Here is a 14,675-nt window from a genome sequence, read left to right as displayed (position 1 = left end):
GGAATATTTTTTGTCCAAAAGTACGCCTATTGTGAAATGACGATTTTTCATCAGTAGTGAACTACATAGGTAGTTATAGGTGCAAAGACAGACTGAAAATTATCCATTACTTTTTCAACTACGTCTCATTTTTATTCTATCTATGCTTGTAGCTTCATTATCAAAACGTAAGCATCTGACAGTAACTGAAAATGTTATAAGACATAGTTTTTATGAATACGGAAATTTCCATGCGGTTTCGAGGTTCCCTGCGGTGTTAAATGATAGTAAAATAAACTCTCATTTTTTGTCAATGTCAATCATGTCATGTATGTCAACCGACAACCGGACTGTCAAATATCAAATAGTCAAAACTAAAATAGACAGGCATCTGCATCAAAGCAGAGTTGTGCTTCTTTATTTATTTTGTAATTTTGAGTACAATATAGCAAGATGTATGATCAAGAAGATGGTTAGTATATATGTCACAACAATTTCAAATAATATTTTTACATATTTAAAACGATTTCAATATTACACCACAAAGCAACATTCTTTATAGACCAAGTGAAACAAAATATAAAATAATTTTTGTTATTCTTGTACTGAACTGATTGGAGACTTACTTTTACAGTGCAATGGCAGTATTTAAGTATAAGAGGCTAGTATGTGTATGTGATCATTTTTTGTATTCATTTGCTTCTGAGGTAATAGTACACATTAGCATAATATAATATACATTTTATTTATATCGCATTAGAGCTTATTTCTTCCATCAGACATTAAGTTATACTACAAACATTGTATCACGCGTTGTTGCTTACAGTGTTATCGTCAGCACCGGTTAGGTCAACTTTATCCACAAATTTGGATAAGTAGGCATCCCTCATACAGTAGAATAACACAGTAACAATGCTTAAAGTTATTTTTAATGAGCCTCTAGTTTTCAGTGTACAGCTTCAATCAGTTTATAAACTACACCACTTATACCAAAATGTTGGAGATCCATAAATTGAGACACTTCATTGTCTACAGTTGTAGATAATGAAGTTATGATACTTTTAAAAACTGTTTAACCAGTACTAGATAATAACGGGTAAAGAAATATACTTTTAAAGCTGTTTCAGAGACAATTACATTAAGGTTGGTACTTTTATTTTACACAGCCAAGTACATAGAAATATTATTATTTAAGTATGTGTTTCCTACTGAACAATGTGAAACATAATTGTAGTTTGGGGCTTGGGCACAACAAAAGCTGTTTTTCTTCTGTATGAGATTAAATTTTTGCCCTTGCAGTCTCTTGTGTATATATCATCACCTCAATACTACAACTATTTTAATATTCTTATCTTCTCTACTTACCATATTATATGAAGTTTAATAATGAACATATTTTCCAATATTGTGAATATCTGGAGAAAAGTCAGGAAAATTCCCAGTTATCTAGTTTTTGCATGTGTAGGCTTTATACAAAAATCCCAGTTATGTGCTTGCACTAAACATTTCTTGTGATTTCCTTATGTCCTTATTACTTTTGTTAAAATAACATACTGTTATTTAAAATAATGTTACAGGAACAACAGTAAAAAAATTAAAAGTAATGAAAAATAAAAAAATTAAAAGAAAAACTACCTACTACCAATTAAAAAATTAAATTATTTACAAATACTACTTTTTAAAAAATATTAATGTTATGGAACAATGTGTAACTTCCGAAGAGATTACAACTACAAAAATTCTGCAAAAATTCACTTTGAAGTCTTGATCAACATCTATTTCGTTTCAATCTTCTTTATTGTAGTAAGGCAGACTGGTGTAAAATTTTGTGTAGGAATCCTCCAAAGCAGGGGGTTTTATCGAAAATGTGATATCAGATTTTAATATTTTTGTATCAATAATGGAGTCGGTTGTTGGCCCAAAGGTTGTACAGGTGATTGAATAGAACAGTGGATCCTTTTGGTTAAATTCAAATTTCGGAAACCTTAGTCAGAAAATGACTCTTTGAACTCAGCAGCATTTTCATTTTCAGAATTATCTGTTACCCTTTACAAATTTTTTGAAATATTTTATGTATATTTGATTCAAATCATGAACAAGATGAGGTTTTTCTCCCATCCTTCTTGCTCCCTGATCAATTTGCTTCAGATCTTCAGACCACAAGGCTATATGCTTGAATTATGTGTTAATTGCAGAGAGAATATAATTATATTCCATTGTGTGCCCAGAAACCCAGAACTTCATATTAATGTCTTCCAGGTTATTTAAATTATGTATTGCCTTCAATATTTCTAGAATGGATAATAAATTTCTTAAGTGACAGGAAGAGTGTTGTTAAGATGAAAGAATCAAGCTCAGAACCATACATGACACATAAAGGAGTACCACAGGGATCCGTGCTGGGACCATTATTATTCCTAATTTTTATTAATGACCTACCAGATCACATAAGGGCACACTTATAATATCAATGTTTGCTGATGATACCTCATTAATAGTCTCTGCACGTACACTAGAGGAATTAAAGATGACAATGAAGACTGTTGCTGACTGCTTTATATGCTGGTGTAATACCAACAGACTAATATTAAACATTGACAAGACGCAAATTATTTATTTTCATTCATACAACTCATCTAAATATGACTATATCTTAACCATCCACGATAGAAACAATATGTTATCTTCCACTCACTCTACAAAGTTTTTGGGTGTATTCATTGATTGTAATCTCAAATGGTCAGAGCAAGTGAATTCAGTGAACATGAAATTGAATAAAGCTTTTTATGCTATATCTAGAATTAAAAACACACTACCCATCTCGGCATTAATGAACGTTTATTATAGCCTTGCTTACAGCCACATGTGTTACAATGTAATTTTGTGGGGGAACTCAGTAGATAGTAACAAAGTGTCTATTAACCAAAAAAAAATTATCCGTAAAATTTTTAATTTGGATTATCAACTGTCTTGTAAACCAGTGTTTATTAAACATCAAATTTTAACTTTTTACTGCCTATATATCTATAAATGTTTACTTTATGTCAAAGAGGAAATCAATACATTTTCAGTAAATTCAGACAATCACTACTACAATACAAGAAGTGCTGAATCTTTAGATATATGGGACTGACCTTATAAAATCATTTGCCAAAAACTGTGAAAGAAATACCACTTATCTCTAAATTTAAAAAAAATGTTAAAGATTTACTCTTAAGAAAAGCATATTATTCTATAAATGAATATCTTGAGGATAAACTGTAATAGCTTCATATTTTACTTGTAAAAATGTTATTTTATATATTTTATGTTTTGTCAATTTTTTTTACACTGTGAATATTGTATTATACACATTAATGTTTTTTATACCAAATTCTGTAGTGACATGATGGTGGTCAGTACCTCTCGGTGCTTATTCATTCTTCTGAGGACCTCCTCATTTGTGACTCGGTCAGTCCACTGGATCTTAAGCATTCTCCGATATAGCCACATCCCAAATGCTTCCAGTTTTCTGCACATATCTTCGTTCAAGGTCCACGATTCAACACCATAAAAAAGGATAGAGAAGACGTAGCATCGCAGCATTCTTACTTTTGTATCAAGAAAGAGGTTGTGACTCTTGAAGAAGGCTTCCATCCGATTGAAGCTGGATCTAGCTTTTCCGATGCGTGTTCTAATCTCCTGGTTGTTGGTTCATTCTTCATTTATTATGGTGCCGAGGTAGTTGTAGTGCGTCACTCTTTCTACAGGGTATTTGTTGACGTATCTGTTGACCGAGTTGACCTTCTGTTATTCTTTTCTTGCTAATTATCATAAGCTTTGTTTTCTTAACGTTTATATTGAGTCCATATTGTTGACTGTAATACGTGATTTTGTTCATAAGAACTTGTAGGTCTTCTAAGTTGTCCGCAAATACTATGGTGTCATCTGCGTATCTGATGTTGTTTAGCCGGTAACCATTTAGTAGAATACCTTTTTCAGAATACCTTCAACTAGAGATTTGCTGTCTGATTCCAGTAGAGACTTCTAATTATTTTTAGATCTTGGTTGTTAATTCCTGTTTCTTTTAGTATTTGCATCATATTGGCGTGCTGTACTCGATCAAACGCTTTCTCATAATCAACCAGACATGCGTAACGTCGCAATTGACGTCTCTGCATCTCTGGAATAAGACTTGTACTGAGAACAAATCGTCTCTAGTACCAACAGCATTTGTGAACCCAAACTGGTTGGGGGAAATTTGACTTTCACACAGCTTGTAGATTCTCTTATGAATTATCTTTAGGAACAATTTTAGGAGATGACTCATGAGGCTTATAGTACGGTAATCTTCGCATTTTTTGGCTCCTGTTTTTTTTTGGAAGTGCAATAAACTCAGATTTTATCCATTCTGTTGGTATTTCTCCAGATTTGTAAATGTTGTTGAATATCTTTGCGATTATTGCTATTGATTCGTTGTCCATTAGTTTGAGTAGTTCTGCTAGTATATTATCAGGGCCTGCCGCTTTGCCATCCTTTAACTGTGTTATTGCGGAGTAAACTTCCTGCTGTAATATTCCTGGTCCACCATTTACCTCTTCTTCTGGCTCAAAGGTGTTATCTCTTTGGTGTTCAAATAGTTTTTCTAGATATTCTTTCCACGTTCTTATTTTACTCTGTTTGTCCAAGATGATGTTTCCCTCAGAATCAGTTATATTTCCTTTCTGCCTTCGTCTTAGTCCCCCTGTAAGTTCTTTAAATTTCCTATGTACATTGTGACTATCGTACTTTGACTGCAGAGTCTCAATTTCTTCGCATCTTTCCCTTGCTTCTTTTTCTTTCGCTTCTCTGATTTTCGTTCTTATTAATATATTTATGGTTTTATATTTGTCTGGGTCATTTTTGGCTTCTCTTCTCTCGTCCATTAGTTTCAGGATCTCATCTGTCATCCATGATTGAGTGTTTTAATAATAGTCAAAAATTATAAAGAATAATTATGATAACATTCATTAAATCGAATACAGGGTAATTGAAAACACAAATACATACATTATTTTCTTGAACATTTTAAAAGGATCACCCTATATTTTATATCACTATCTAAAAGTCCTATTATCATACTTAAATGCAGCCTTCCCTACGACAAAGTTATTAGTTTTTAACTCTTCTCAACTTGTACTATTTTTTTGATACATCATAAAGATACATTTTAATAAAGAATATGAACGGTAGATAATATAATTTAATTCTAGTTACAACTTTACAAGTTAAAAAAAATCACAAAATTGAATACAACGTTACAAATCACATAAAAGTAAACCGAATAATAATTCTGGCCTATGAAATGATTTTAATTGCACATAAAGTTTATTGGGAGATGGACCAATAGGAGAGTAGAATTTGGTTTTTGAATGGAATGTCATGATGATTTTTTTTTACTATTTATTTATGCAACTAACGTGTTTAATTTTGTTTAGATCAATTTGACGATGAAGATACAGAAGAAATCAGTGGAGAACTCTGGCAGGAAGCCTGTTGGATTGTTATTAATGCCTACTTCGATGAAAAAGGTTTGGTACGACAGCAGTTGGACAGTTTTGATGAATTCATTCAGATGTCCGTACAGAGGATAGTTGAAGATTCTCCACAGATAGATCTACAAGCAGAAGCACAGCATACATCTGGGGAAATCGAAACTCCACCTAGATATTTGCTGAAGTTTGAACAAATCTACCTTTCAAAACCTACCCATTGGGAGAAAGATGGTGCCCCATCTCCTATGATGCCTAATGAAGCTAGATTAAGAAATTTGACATATTCTGCCCCTCTTTATGTAGATATAACAAAAACAATTGTGAAGGAAGGAGAGGATCCTATAGAAACTCAACATCAGAAAACTTTTATAGGTAAAAACAAGTCAGCAAAAAGTTTTGTGTCTTGTCAAGAGATTAATAAGATTTCTTTATTCTATTGTAAAATCTGGTATGAATCTAGTATAACATTTGTATACTAGATTCATCACTAAATCACTATATGATCATGGATTTTCATTCTTATTTCCTTTTAAGTTGCCTCACCCATGTTGAAAGATCTATTTTGAACAAAGTTTCACTGCTATAGTTATCCTTCTTGCAATTGATTTTTCTTTGCGTATTCATAAAATGAATCATGAATATTTGATTAGGTTTTAATTATCTCTTTATCCGACTAAATTGTAATTTTCTAGTTTATTTTACTTATCTATTTTCTTTCTGTTATTAATAAGACTCTTAAGTTGCTCTATCTTGCCTATCTTGGATGCCTTTGAAATACTTCTGTACAGGCCCGGAACTCCAATAAATGAACATAAGCAAATATATTTTGCAAAAAACGTAAGGCACACAACCAAACTTTTTTGTTTGTTTTTTAACCTAAGCTAACCTAACCGCTTGTACTGTAGTCAGTTGTTGGGACCGACAGCCCTCTGAATCACGGTGATGGCCCAGTTAAATTAGAAATTGAACAATTTCTAGTCCTGTAGCGTGGATCAAACCCGTCTAGTTTGGCAAACCAGTATCATAACCACTGAGCTACAGTGGCTACAACCAAACTTTTTTGATTGTAATTGAGTATGACTGGGATTAGTTCATTAACAAATGAAAATGCAAAACTACCTGGAACATATTCTGTATCGAAAAATTGGAATAATAACTTTGGACAATCACGACTCACATCACTTGTCATATGTGCTGCTCCTTGACGTTGGTAGCGCTGTTGCTGATGTAAAATATGCTCTCTATTCCCATTTAAATATAATAGTCAATACCATGTTAAACCTTATCAGTATATTCATTTCTTGGAGTTCTGTGACTGTATTCGATTATAAACTGACAATTTATGTGGCCACTGACCGACAAAAAAAGTTGCCACCCTATAAATTTCCAAAAATAAAAATTCATTAGAAGTTTAATGCACTGTTTCATATTGTATACTCGACATCTTTCATTTTTAAAACAAAAACTGGTCATTACTGCTTGATTCCTTAGCATAATTTATTTAATTAGAAGGCTACAAAAGAAAATAGTGTAATATCGAAATGAATTACAAACAATAAAAATTACGAGTGAACTTATAAAAATTTGTCTAATATCGGGTATTATGCCCTGAAACATCAATAACTGTTTACATATGATTTGAAAGGGAAAGGAACAAATTTTGAATAAAATCTTAAGGAATACCTTCATATTCTTCAGGAATCATGTTTTAAAGTTGTGCAAGACTTTCTGGCTGGCCTGGTTGAGTTCTAACCCTACGATAAAGTTCATCCCAAAGATGTTCGATGATATTCATATCAGAGCTGCAGACGAAATTGTCCCCAATAAATGGACCAAATGGAACTACTGCTTCTGCCAAAACATCTTCTATATACCGGTGAGCATTCAGAGGGCCATTGATGAAAATAAGTTCAGTTCGAGATTCAAATGAGATTCCAGCCCAAACCATGATACCACCACCGCCAAACTTTCTTCTCTGGGACATACAAGCTTGGACATATCTTTCATTTCTCCATCTCCAAACCTCTCTCGGCCATCGCCCGACTTCAAACAGAACAGCGAAATTATCACTAAAAAGAATTCGGCTCCAATCCTGTATATCCCAGTGTTGAAATGTCGACCAAAAATTAATCGATTCCTACAGTGTTTTGGTTGTAATTCGGGAACAATAGCCGGCCTTCTTGCCACTAGTTCGCTCTTATTGAGGCGTCTGCTAACCGTTCTCTCACTTACATTCACATTTCGAACCTCCTGCAGACAGTTTCTTGCAGCAATTGCAGTGGAATGGCGATTTTTTAAAAGTTCTATCACCATAAACCGATCATCTCTTTGCGAGGTAACTTTTCTACGACTGGAATCAGGTCGACGTGAGTATGTACCAGTTTTTATAAAGCGATAGAAAGCTCTCCGTACTGTAGTTCTCGGAATACCTAAAGTTTCGGATACCTCAACTTGACTTCTTCTGTCTTGTATTAATGCAATAATTCCAGCAACATCTATTGTAGATAACACCATATCTTAATTATTCACTTAGTCGAAATCCACGTTTGAAAAGCTAAATTACTCTTTGATTAAATTTTTCAACTTAAAAGATAAACAGCGACTAAAGAAAATAACAAAATCAATGTCAAAACTGTCAAAAACAAGCATATATGATCGCAATCTATCTATCTATATAGCCCTCGCTGTCCAATTTTGGACATAGGCCTCCTCTTCCTTCTTCCACGTCTCTCTATTGTAGCCAGTTTGTATCCACTTCGGGCCTGCGTGTTTCTTCAAGTCATCTGACCATCTCATTTGTGGCCTTCCTCTTTTTCGTTTGTAACTATATGGTCTCCAGTGTATAATCAAACTTCTGTCTGTAGATACTGATTTATTATATTTTAGGTAAAATTCCCATTATGTTAAGGTCAACATACTGTCTGCTTAGTGGCTTAACAGATCGTGATTTAACAGAATTAAACGAGTGTCCGTTAGATCCTGGTGGATATTTCATAATTAACGGTTCTGAAAAAGTATTAATTGCTCAAGAAAAAATGGCAACTAACACAGTATATGTATTTTCAATGAAAGACGGAAAATATGCGTACAAATCTGAAATAAGATCTTGTCTGGAGCATAGCTCTAGACCGACATCAACTTTGTGGGTAAATATGATGGCTCGTGGTGGCCAGGCCATTAAAAAAGCTGCTATAGGTCAACGTATTATAGCTATTCTTCCATATATCAAACAAGAGATCCCCATAATGATTGTATTTAGAGCTTTAGGGTTTGTAGCAGATAGAGATATTCTAGAACACATTATTTACGACTTCGACGATCCAGAATTAATGGAAATGGTGAAGCCTTCATTAGATGAAGCTTTCGTAATTCAGGAACAAAATATTGCTTTGAATTTCATCGGAGCTAGAGGTGCCAGACCGGGAGTAACCAAAGAAAAGCGTGTGAAATATGCCAGAGAAATTTTACAAAAGGAAATGTTGCCTCATGTTGGTGTATCCGATTTTTGTGAGACTAAAAAAGCCTATTTTCTTGGGTAAGTTATAGATATTTTAGTATTATTATTAAAAATAAAAAAATTAATAAAATTAAAAAAATACTAGATATTATTATATCTAGTATTTTTTTATATTATAGAACTACCCACAACTAAAAGTCCCTTTGTATTTTATACCTAGTTCAATTTCAGGTGATTATTTTTTGTACATTTATTCTTTATTATATTTTATCATAAAAATAAAAACGATGTATTAGCAAAAGAGAACAAAACTCAAACTGCTTATTAAAAATATCAATAAAATATCATGTAAAACGTCAGAAAATCGTATTTTTACATAAATGTATCGATATACCAAATTGTGCATATATAGTGCACATAATGCACATGTAAGACGCATAATACACACTACAGAAAACTCGAAGCTTAGCTCGAAGACTGCTGTCTGGTTGACCCTGAAGGACATCAACTAGGGTGGTAAACTGATCAATAAGTTGCATGTTTTCCTGTCCTTGAATTCAGGGGGTCACTACTACTCAGCGGTCTAACATGGACGCGGTTTCTTGGAACTTTTTTAGCTTGTCCATCATATGCCTCGTAGGAATGGCCGGCCTAGTATGTTGCGTCGCGATTTCATTGTAATCAGCCTGATAACTCAAGTTATTCTACTTTAGATGGATCTGGGCCGTCATGGCGATATAAATACAGTGACAGATCATTGTAAACTAACGAGCCACACTTCCCACCTCTAATGGCACCAATTCGACTAGGTATAAAAGCGTTGCAGCATCCTCACTGTTTTAGGACAGCTCAGAACAGCGTTAATTGACTTATGAGAACCACCTTCTTATTATAATGGTGCCTTATTCATTTACTGAATGTTGACGATAATTCTGGCATACTCGTTTAGATCTTGTGCGACTCTGAAAAGTGCATGGGAGTCGAGGTTTGTTCAGTTTGTTCATTCCCTTATATTCTTTAGTCACGAGTATTTCTTTCTCACGATTCCTTTTTTTCCTTCAATCTTCTCTTCCATAATCTATTATAACAATTGGTACCTGAAATTTTTAAATATGTGACACAGGTAGGTTGCTTTCCTATAGTAACTTAACATCACTTTACTATTTGCAACAGTTTATATGATGGTTATATGAGGGATTCTCCGGAACCTGAACACCCACATTTTAAATGCCTCAATGCGATTTATACAGCATATAGCATACAGCAGCACTGAGTAACTGTAGCATGTCTCAAAACGGTACCGTACAGTTAAATTACGACTCTTATTGTTAATCGGAATTCTCATATTCGTAAATGTTGCTTTTGTCTGTTCAATTCTGCTACATATCTCTGTGTCTGGGTCAAGGTCCGCAGTTATCCAGCTTCCGATATATCTGAACTTTGAGACTTGACGAATATTATTGGCGATCACGTTTATACGCAGATGTATATTCGATGTTTGGCTAACCACCATTTCATCGATTTATCTTTGTTATTTTTTAATCCAAATTGTTTTCCTTCTTTATTTAATCTGTGGATAAGACGCTAGTACTTTATGACTGACTGTCCTATTATGACTGCGCTATCGGCATAGCGAAAGTTATAAACAAACGGTCCATTAATCTTTATGCCATCCTTAGTATCTGAGAGAAAGATCTCTTAAAAATTGTTTCAGAGTAAAGGCTGAATAGTAGGAGAGACAAAACGCAATCTTTCTCTATTGGGAAGTTCTGTGTAGTTTTATTCCCCACTTTTACTGATGCTGTTTAATTTAAGCAGATATTCTTTATAGATCTTAAGTCATTCTGGTCTAGCATTTGTAGCTTGTAGCAGTGTTATTAGCTCTGTATGTTTGACACAGTCGAACGTTTTTTGGTAATCAATTAATTCGAACATTTTCTGGTAATCAACGAAGCATAGGAAAACGTCTGCGCTGTTCTCGGCATTTTTGAAGCAATACAGTCAGACTGAAGAGTGCCTTATGTGTACCGAAGCCTTGCCTTAATCCAAACTGAGTTGGACCAATGTCTCATTTACATCTGTTATAAATTCTTGTATCCATTATCTTAAAGAACAGTTTTAGGACCTGACTTAATAGACTGATCATCCGAAACTTGTCACTGTTTGCGTTAGATTTCTTGGGAATAGGTACAAGGTAGACTGAAGTCAGTACTGTGGTATTTCGCCCATCTTATAGATATTGAATATTTCTACATCCATATTCTCCTCATTTAGCAGTTTTATTACTTCTATGTATATTTTATCTGGTCCTCCTACATTTCCTTGCTTATTTTATTTTATTGCATTTAGGATTTCTGATTTAAGTATTTTTGGATAATGTTTACCTCTGTGAGAACCACTTTGTATGGCTAATTTTACCTAATGAAGAGAAGCAACCATTCAGAACAGATCGATATTATACAGATTGCAGTGTTTATAGTTTGTTAGGCAAGTCAAAGAGAAATCCGTGGAATATAATATAATAAACCGCCAATAGAATAAACCAGCATTTATGTGCCTTATCGATTTAACCTTAGCGTTTGACCGTGTACAAATACAAGATCTAGTACATCTATTATATGACAGAAGTCATCAGACATCATTCAGACAGGGAGAAACATATACAAAGACAACGAAACAATTGGAAAGCTAGGGGGTAAAGTGACAGAACCAATTGCATATGAAACATGTATAAGATGGGGGACTCTAAGTCATTTTTTTGTTCACTTTTATAATGGAATAAGTTATAAAGTTAACGGAAAAAAGAGATGCAGAATGATAATAACGGAACTCAAGATAATTTACTATGCGGATTAATTATGGTAGAAAACGAAGACTATCTCCAGAGGATCCTGCACCAATTTTATACCACTGCTTGTATATGCCACCATAAGTATAACATGAAAATATCCATAACAAAATGAACTTAGTCGTTGCGGATGGAGTGAAGTTTTACTGCTATATTTAGTATCCTTCTTTTAATTGAAATTTTTTTCATAATCACAAAATAATGATTATTTGATTAGGTTTCAAATACTCTCTTTATCTGAAACAGTTGTTCTAATTTTGTTTCTTTTACTTATCTGTTATTTCGTCTTTTCTTCCTGTTATTATTAAGATTTTTAAGTTGCTTTATCTTGGATGTCTTTGAGATACTCGTGTATAGGTTTGGAACCCCAATAAATGAACATGCAGCAAATGCATCTTGCAACAAATATATTTGTTCTATGTGTGTGACAGGGATAGAATTCTGTTCGGCTTGGTAAGCCAATACCATAGCCACTGAGCTACGGCCACCGCCGTCTTCACAGTGCCCAAAACAAGCAGTTGAAATCCTATCCTTTTATATTACGTTTTGAAAATGTAATATCACCTTTACAATGTTTACTAATTATATTATTTTGGAAGAACAGAAATAATGCAAAATTCACAACAGTAATTACTAGACTGATTGATGTTTACTGTAAAATGAGGTTTGTCTTTTGACGATACACTTGTTCTGTTTGTGTCACGATCACTTGCATGTCGATTTTAGTAAAGTTAAAACCTCTTTTTTTTTAACGATGACTTTTATTACTTTTTCAATCCATTTTACACAAATTTTCTGTTGTGAACAAATAATCTTATATGGTCGGTTATCTAATCTAATAAAAGGATAGGACGACATGTCATACGGAAACGCAGTTTGTTCGGGACGATAACTCTTAGCGCCACATGGGAAAGAAAGCTGAACTACCAACTGACATTTCAACATTAATCATTCCGTCATGTTTGTATATTTACGCACCGTAAAAAATATTGATTATTAGATACAATTAAATTGATTCAACTTTTTTCTTACATATTATTTTGGAGTATTTTCCTTTGGTTTTTTGTTAATTTTTGTTACTGAACTTTGACATATTATTTAATACTAAGGCGGTACGAAGTTCGACGGGTCAGCTAGTATAGGAGTATAGTAAATACAAACTTTCTAGCAGAAAGCCAACGTTCACCTGTTTCAAAATAAAGCAATCCTCTTCTAAGAACAGGGTTTGTAAAGAAAAGGAAATATAATAATACTAACGAATATAGACGCACAGTTCAACGAAATTTTTTGTTACATATGCTGTGAGAGAACATTTTATTTCTGTTCGCGCAATATCAGGTAGCAATAATGTGATCCCCTTGACCACCACACCGTCCCTGTTCCACAAACTACTACTGCTTCTGAAATATGAAAGAATATGACTGGGAATGCTTAGCCTTAAATTTTTGCAGTTTATAAAATTAGAGATCAAATCCTCCTCATGCACATATTTTTTTGTAGAAAATAAAAAAATATTATTTTAACTTTTATTACTTTTTAGTAACTTAATTTTTTTAGAACTATAAACAATATTGTGATTCAAATTTTTAATTTAAATATGTAGAAATCTACAAATAATATAATAAAGTTTTAGCAGTCGCCATCTACGTATATGTGTACTAACCATGACTCCCTTATTTGAAATGTCCTTCTATATGCCTATATATTCGTTGATAATACCGTCAGTACCTATAGGCTCGTGAATACACTGACCACCTGCCGAAAAGATATATATATATATATATATATATATATATATATATATATATATATATATATATATATATATATATATATATATATATATATATATATATATATATATATATATATATATATATATATATATATATATATATACCCGGTATTTAGGCGTTCCACGCCCTTCCGGTAGGGATCTATGGAGGAGTATCACCTAGCCGCAAGCCCTTATCTCTTGCCGTACTGCTCCACCATAGGCCGATCAGATACCAGCATATTCTAGACTAAGCCGCAGATTCATTTTAGAATTTTAAACTACTGCGTTAGCCTTTTTGTTTGCTATTCACCGAGCCGGGGATTTGAACTGACATCTCTCGCATTGAAGCGAAGGAGAAGCCAGCCGCCCAGCCCGCTTGGCTATCCGATCGACGCTATAACTATAATGCGCATATAGACTTTTTAGAGCTAACAAAATAAACTATTGTACACTATTTTTAACGGTGTATTATATTATGCAAATGATAAGTCTTGTTTTAAATTTCATTCAAAATTTAAAACAAGGCTATCGCCTTGAAGTATTTTTGGAATGACATTGCCTTGATTATTAATCTACGAGGCGTGTTTTTTTAAGTAAGTACCGTTTTGGAATTAAAAAAAGACGTGCAAAGATATGGCAATCATTTTATTTTTACATGAAAGCCTGTACCTTAATCTACTTTTCTACATAATTTCCGTGAATATTGAGGCACTTGTCATAACGTGGCACCAGTTTTTGAATACCCTCCTGATAAAATTCTGCCGCCTGACTTGTTAACCACTGCATCACAAATGTTTTGACTTCGTTATCGTCTTTAAGACGCTGACCGCCCAGGTGTTTCTTCAAGTGCTGGAACAAATGGTAGTCGCTGGGCGCCAGATCAGGGCTGTACGGAGGATGATGTAGAGTTTCCCATTTAAATGATTTGATGAGATCTTTGGTCTGATTAGCCACATGTGGACGGGCATTGTCATGCAGCAAAACGATACCCTTACTCAACTTGCCACGTCTTTTGTTCTGGATTGCACGACGCAGATTTTTCAATGTCTCACAATAAGACGCTGCATTGATTGTCTCATTACGAGGCAGAAACTCCACTAG

The 14,675-nt window shown here is 33.7% G+C and overlaps 1 protein-coding gene across 1 annotated transcript in view; it reads left to right on the top strand.

The window, feature by feature from the left end:
* Positions 1-332: 332 nt before the first annotated feature.
* Positions 333-14,675, top strand: part of Polr2B (RNA polymerase II subunit RpII140) — a 36,816-nt gene continuing 22,473 nt past the window's right edge. Inside the window, exons 1-3 of the mRNA XM_072540670.1 lie at positions 333-451; positions 5,436-5,864; positions 8,379-9,027. Of these exons, the coding sequence (XP_072396771.1) occupies positions 433-451; positions 5,436-5,864; positions 8,379-9,027 (1,097 nt within the window). The 5' untranslated portion in view covers positions 333-432. The remainder of the gene's footprint in view (positions 452-5,435; positions 5,865-8,378; positions 9,028-14,675) is intronic.

The sequence above is a fragment of the Diabrotica undecimpunctata genome, chromosome 8 (assembly GCF_040954645.1).
Source record: "Diabrotica undecimpunctata isolate CICGRU chromosome 8, icDiaUnde3, whole genome shotgun sequence".
Lineage (NCBI taxonomy): Eukaryota > Metazoa > Arthropoda > Insecta > Coleoptera > Chrysomelidae > Diabrotica > Diabrotica undecimpunctata.
Note: the sequence above shows the minus strand (reverse complement) of the source record. Positions and strands in the feature narration are given on the sequence as shown.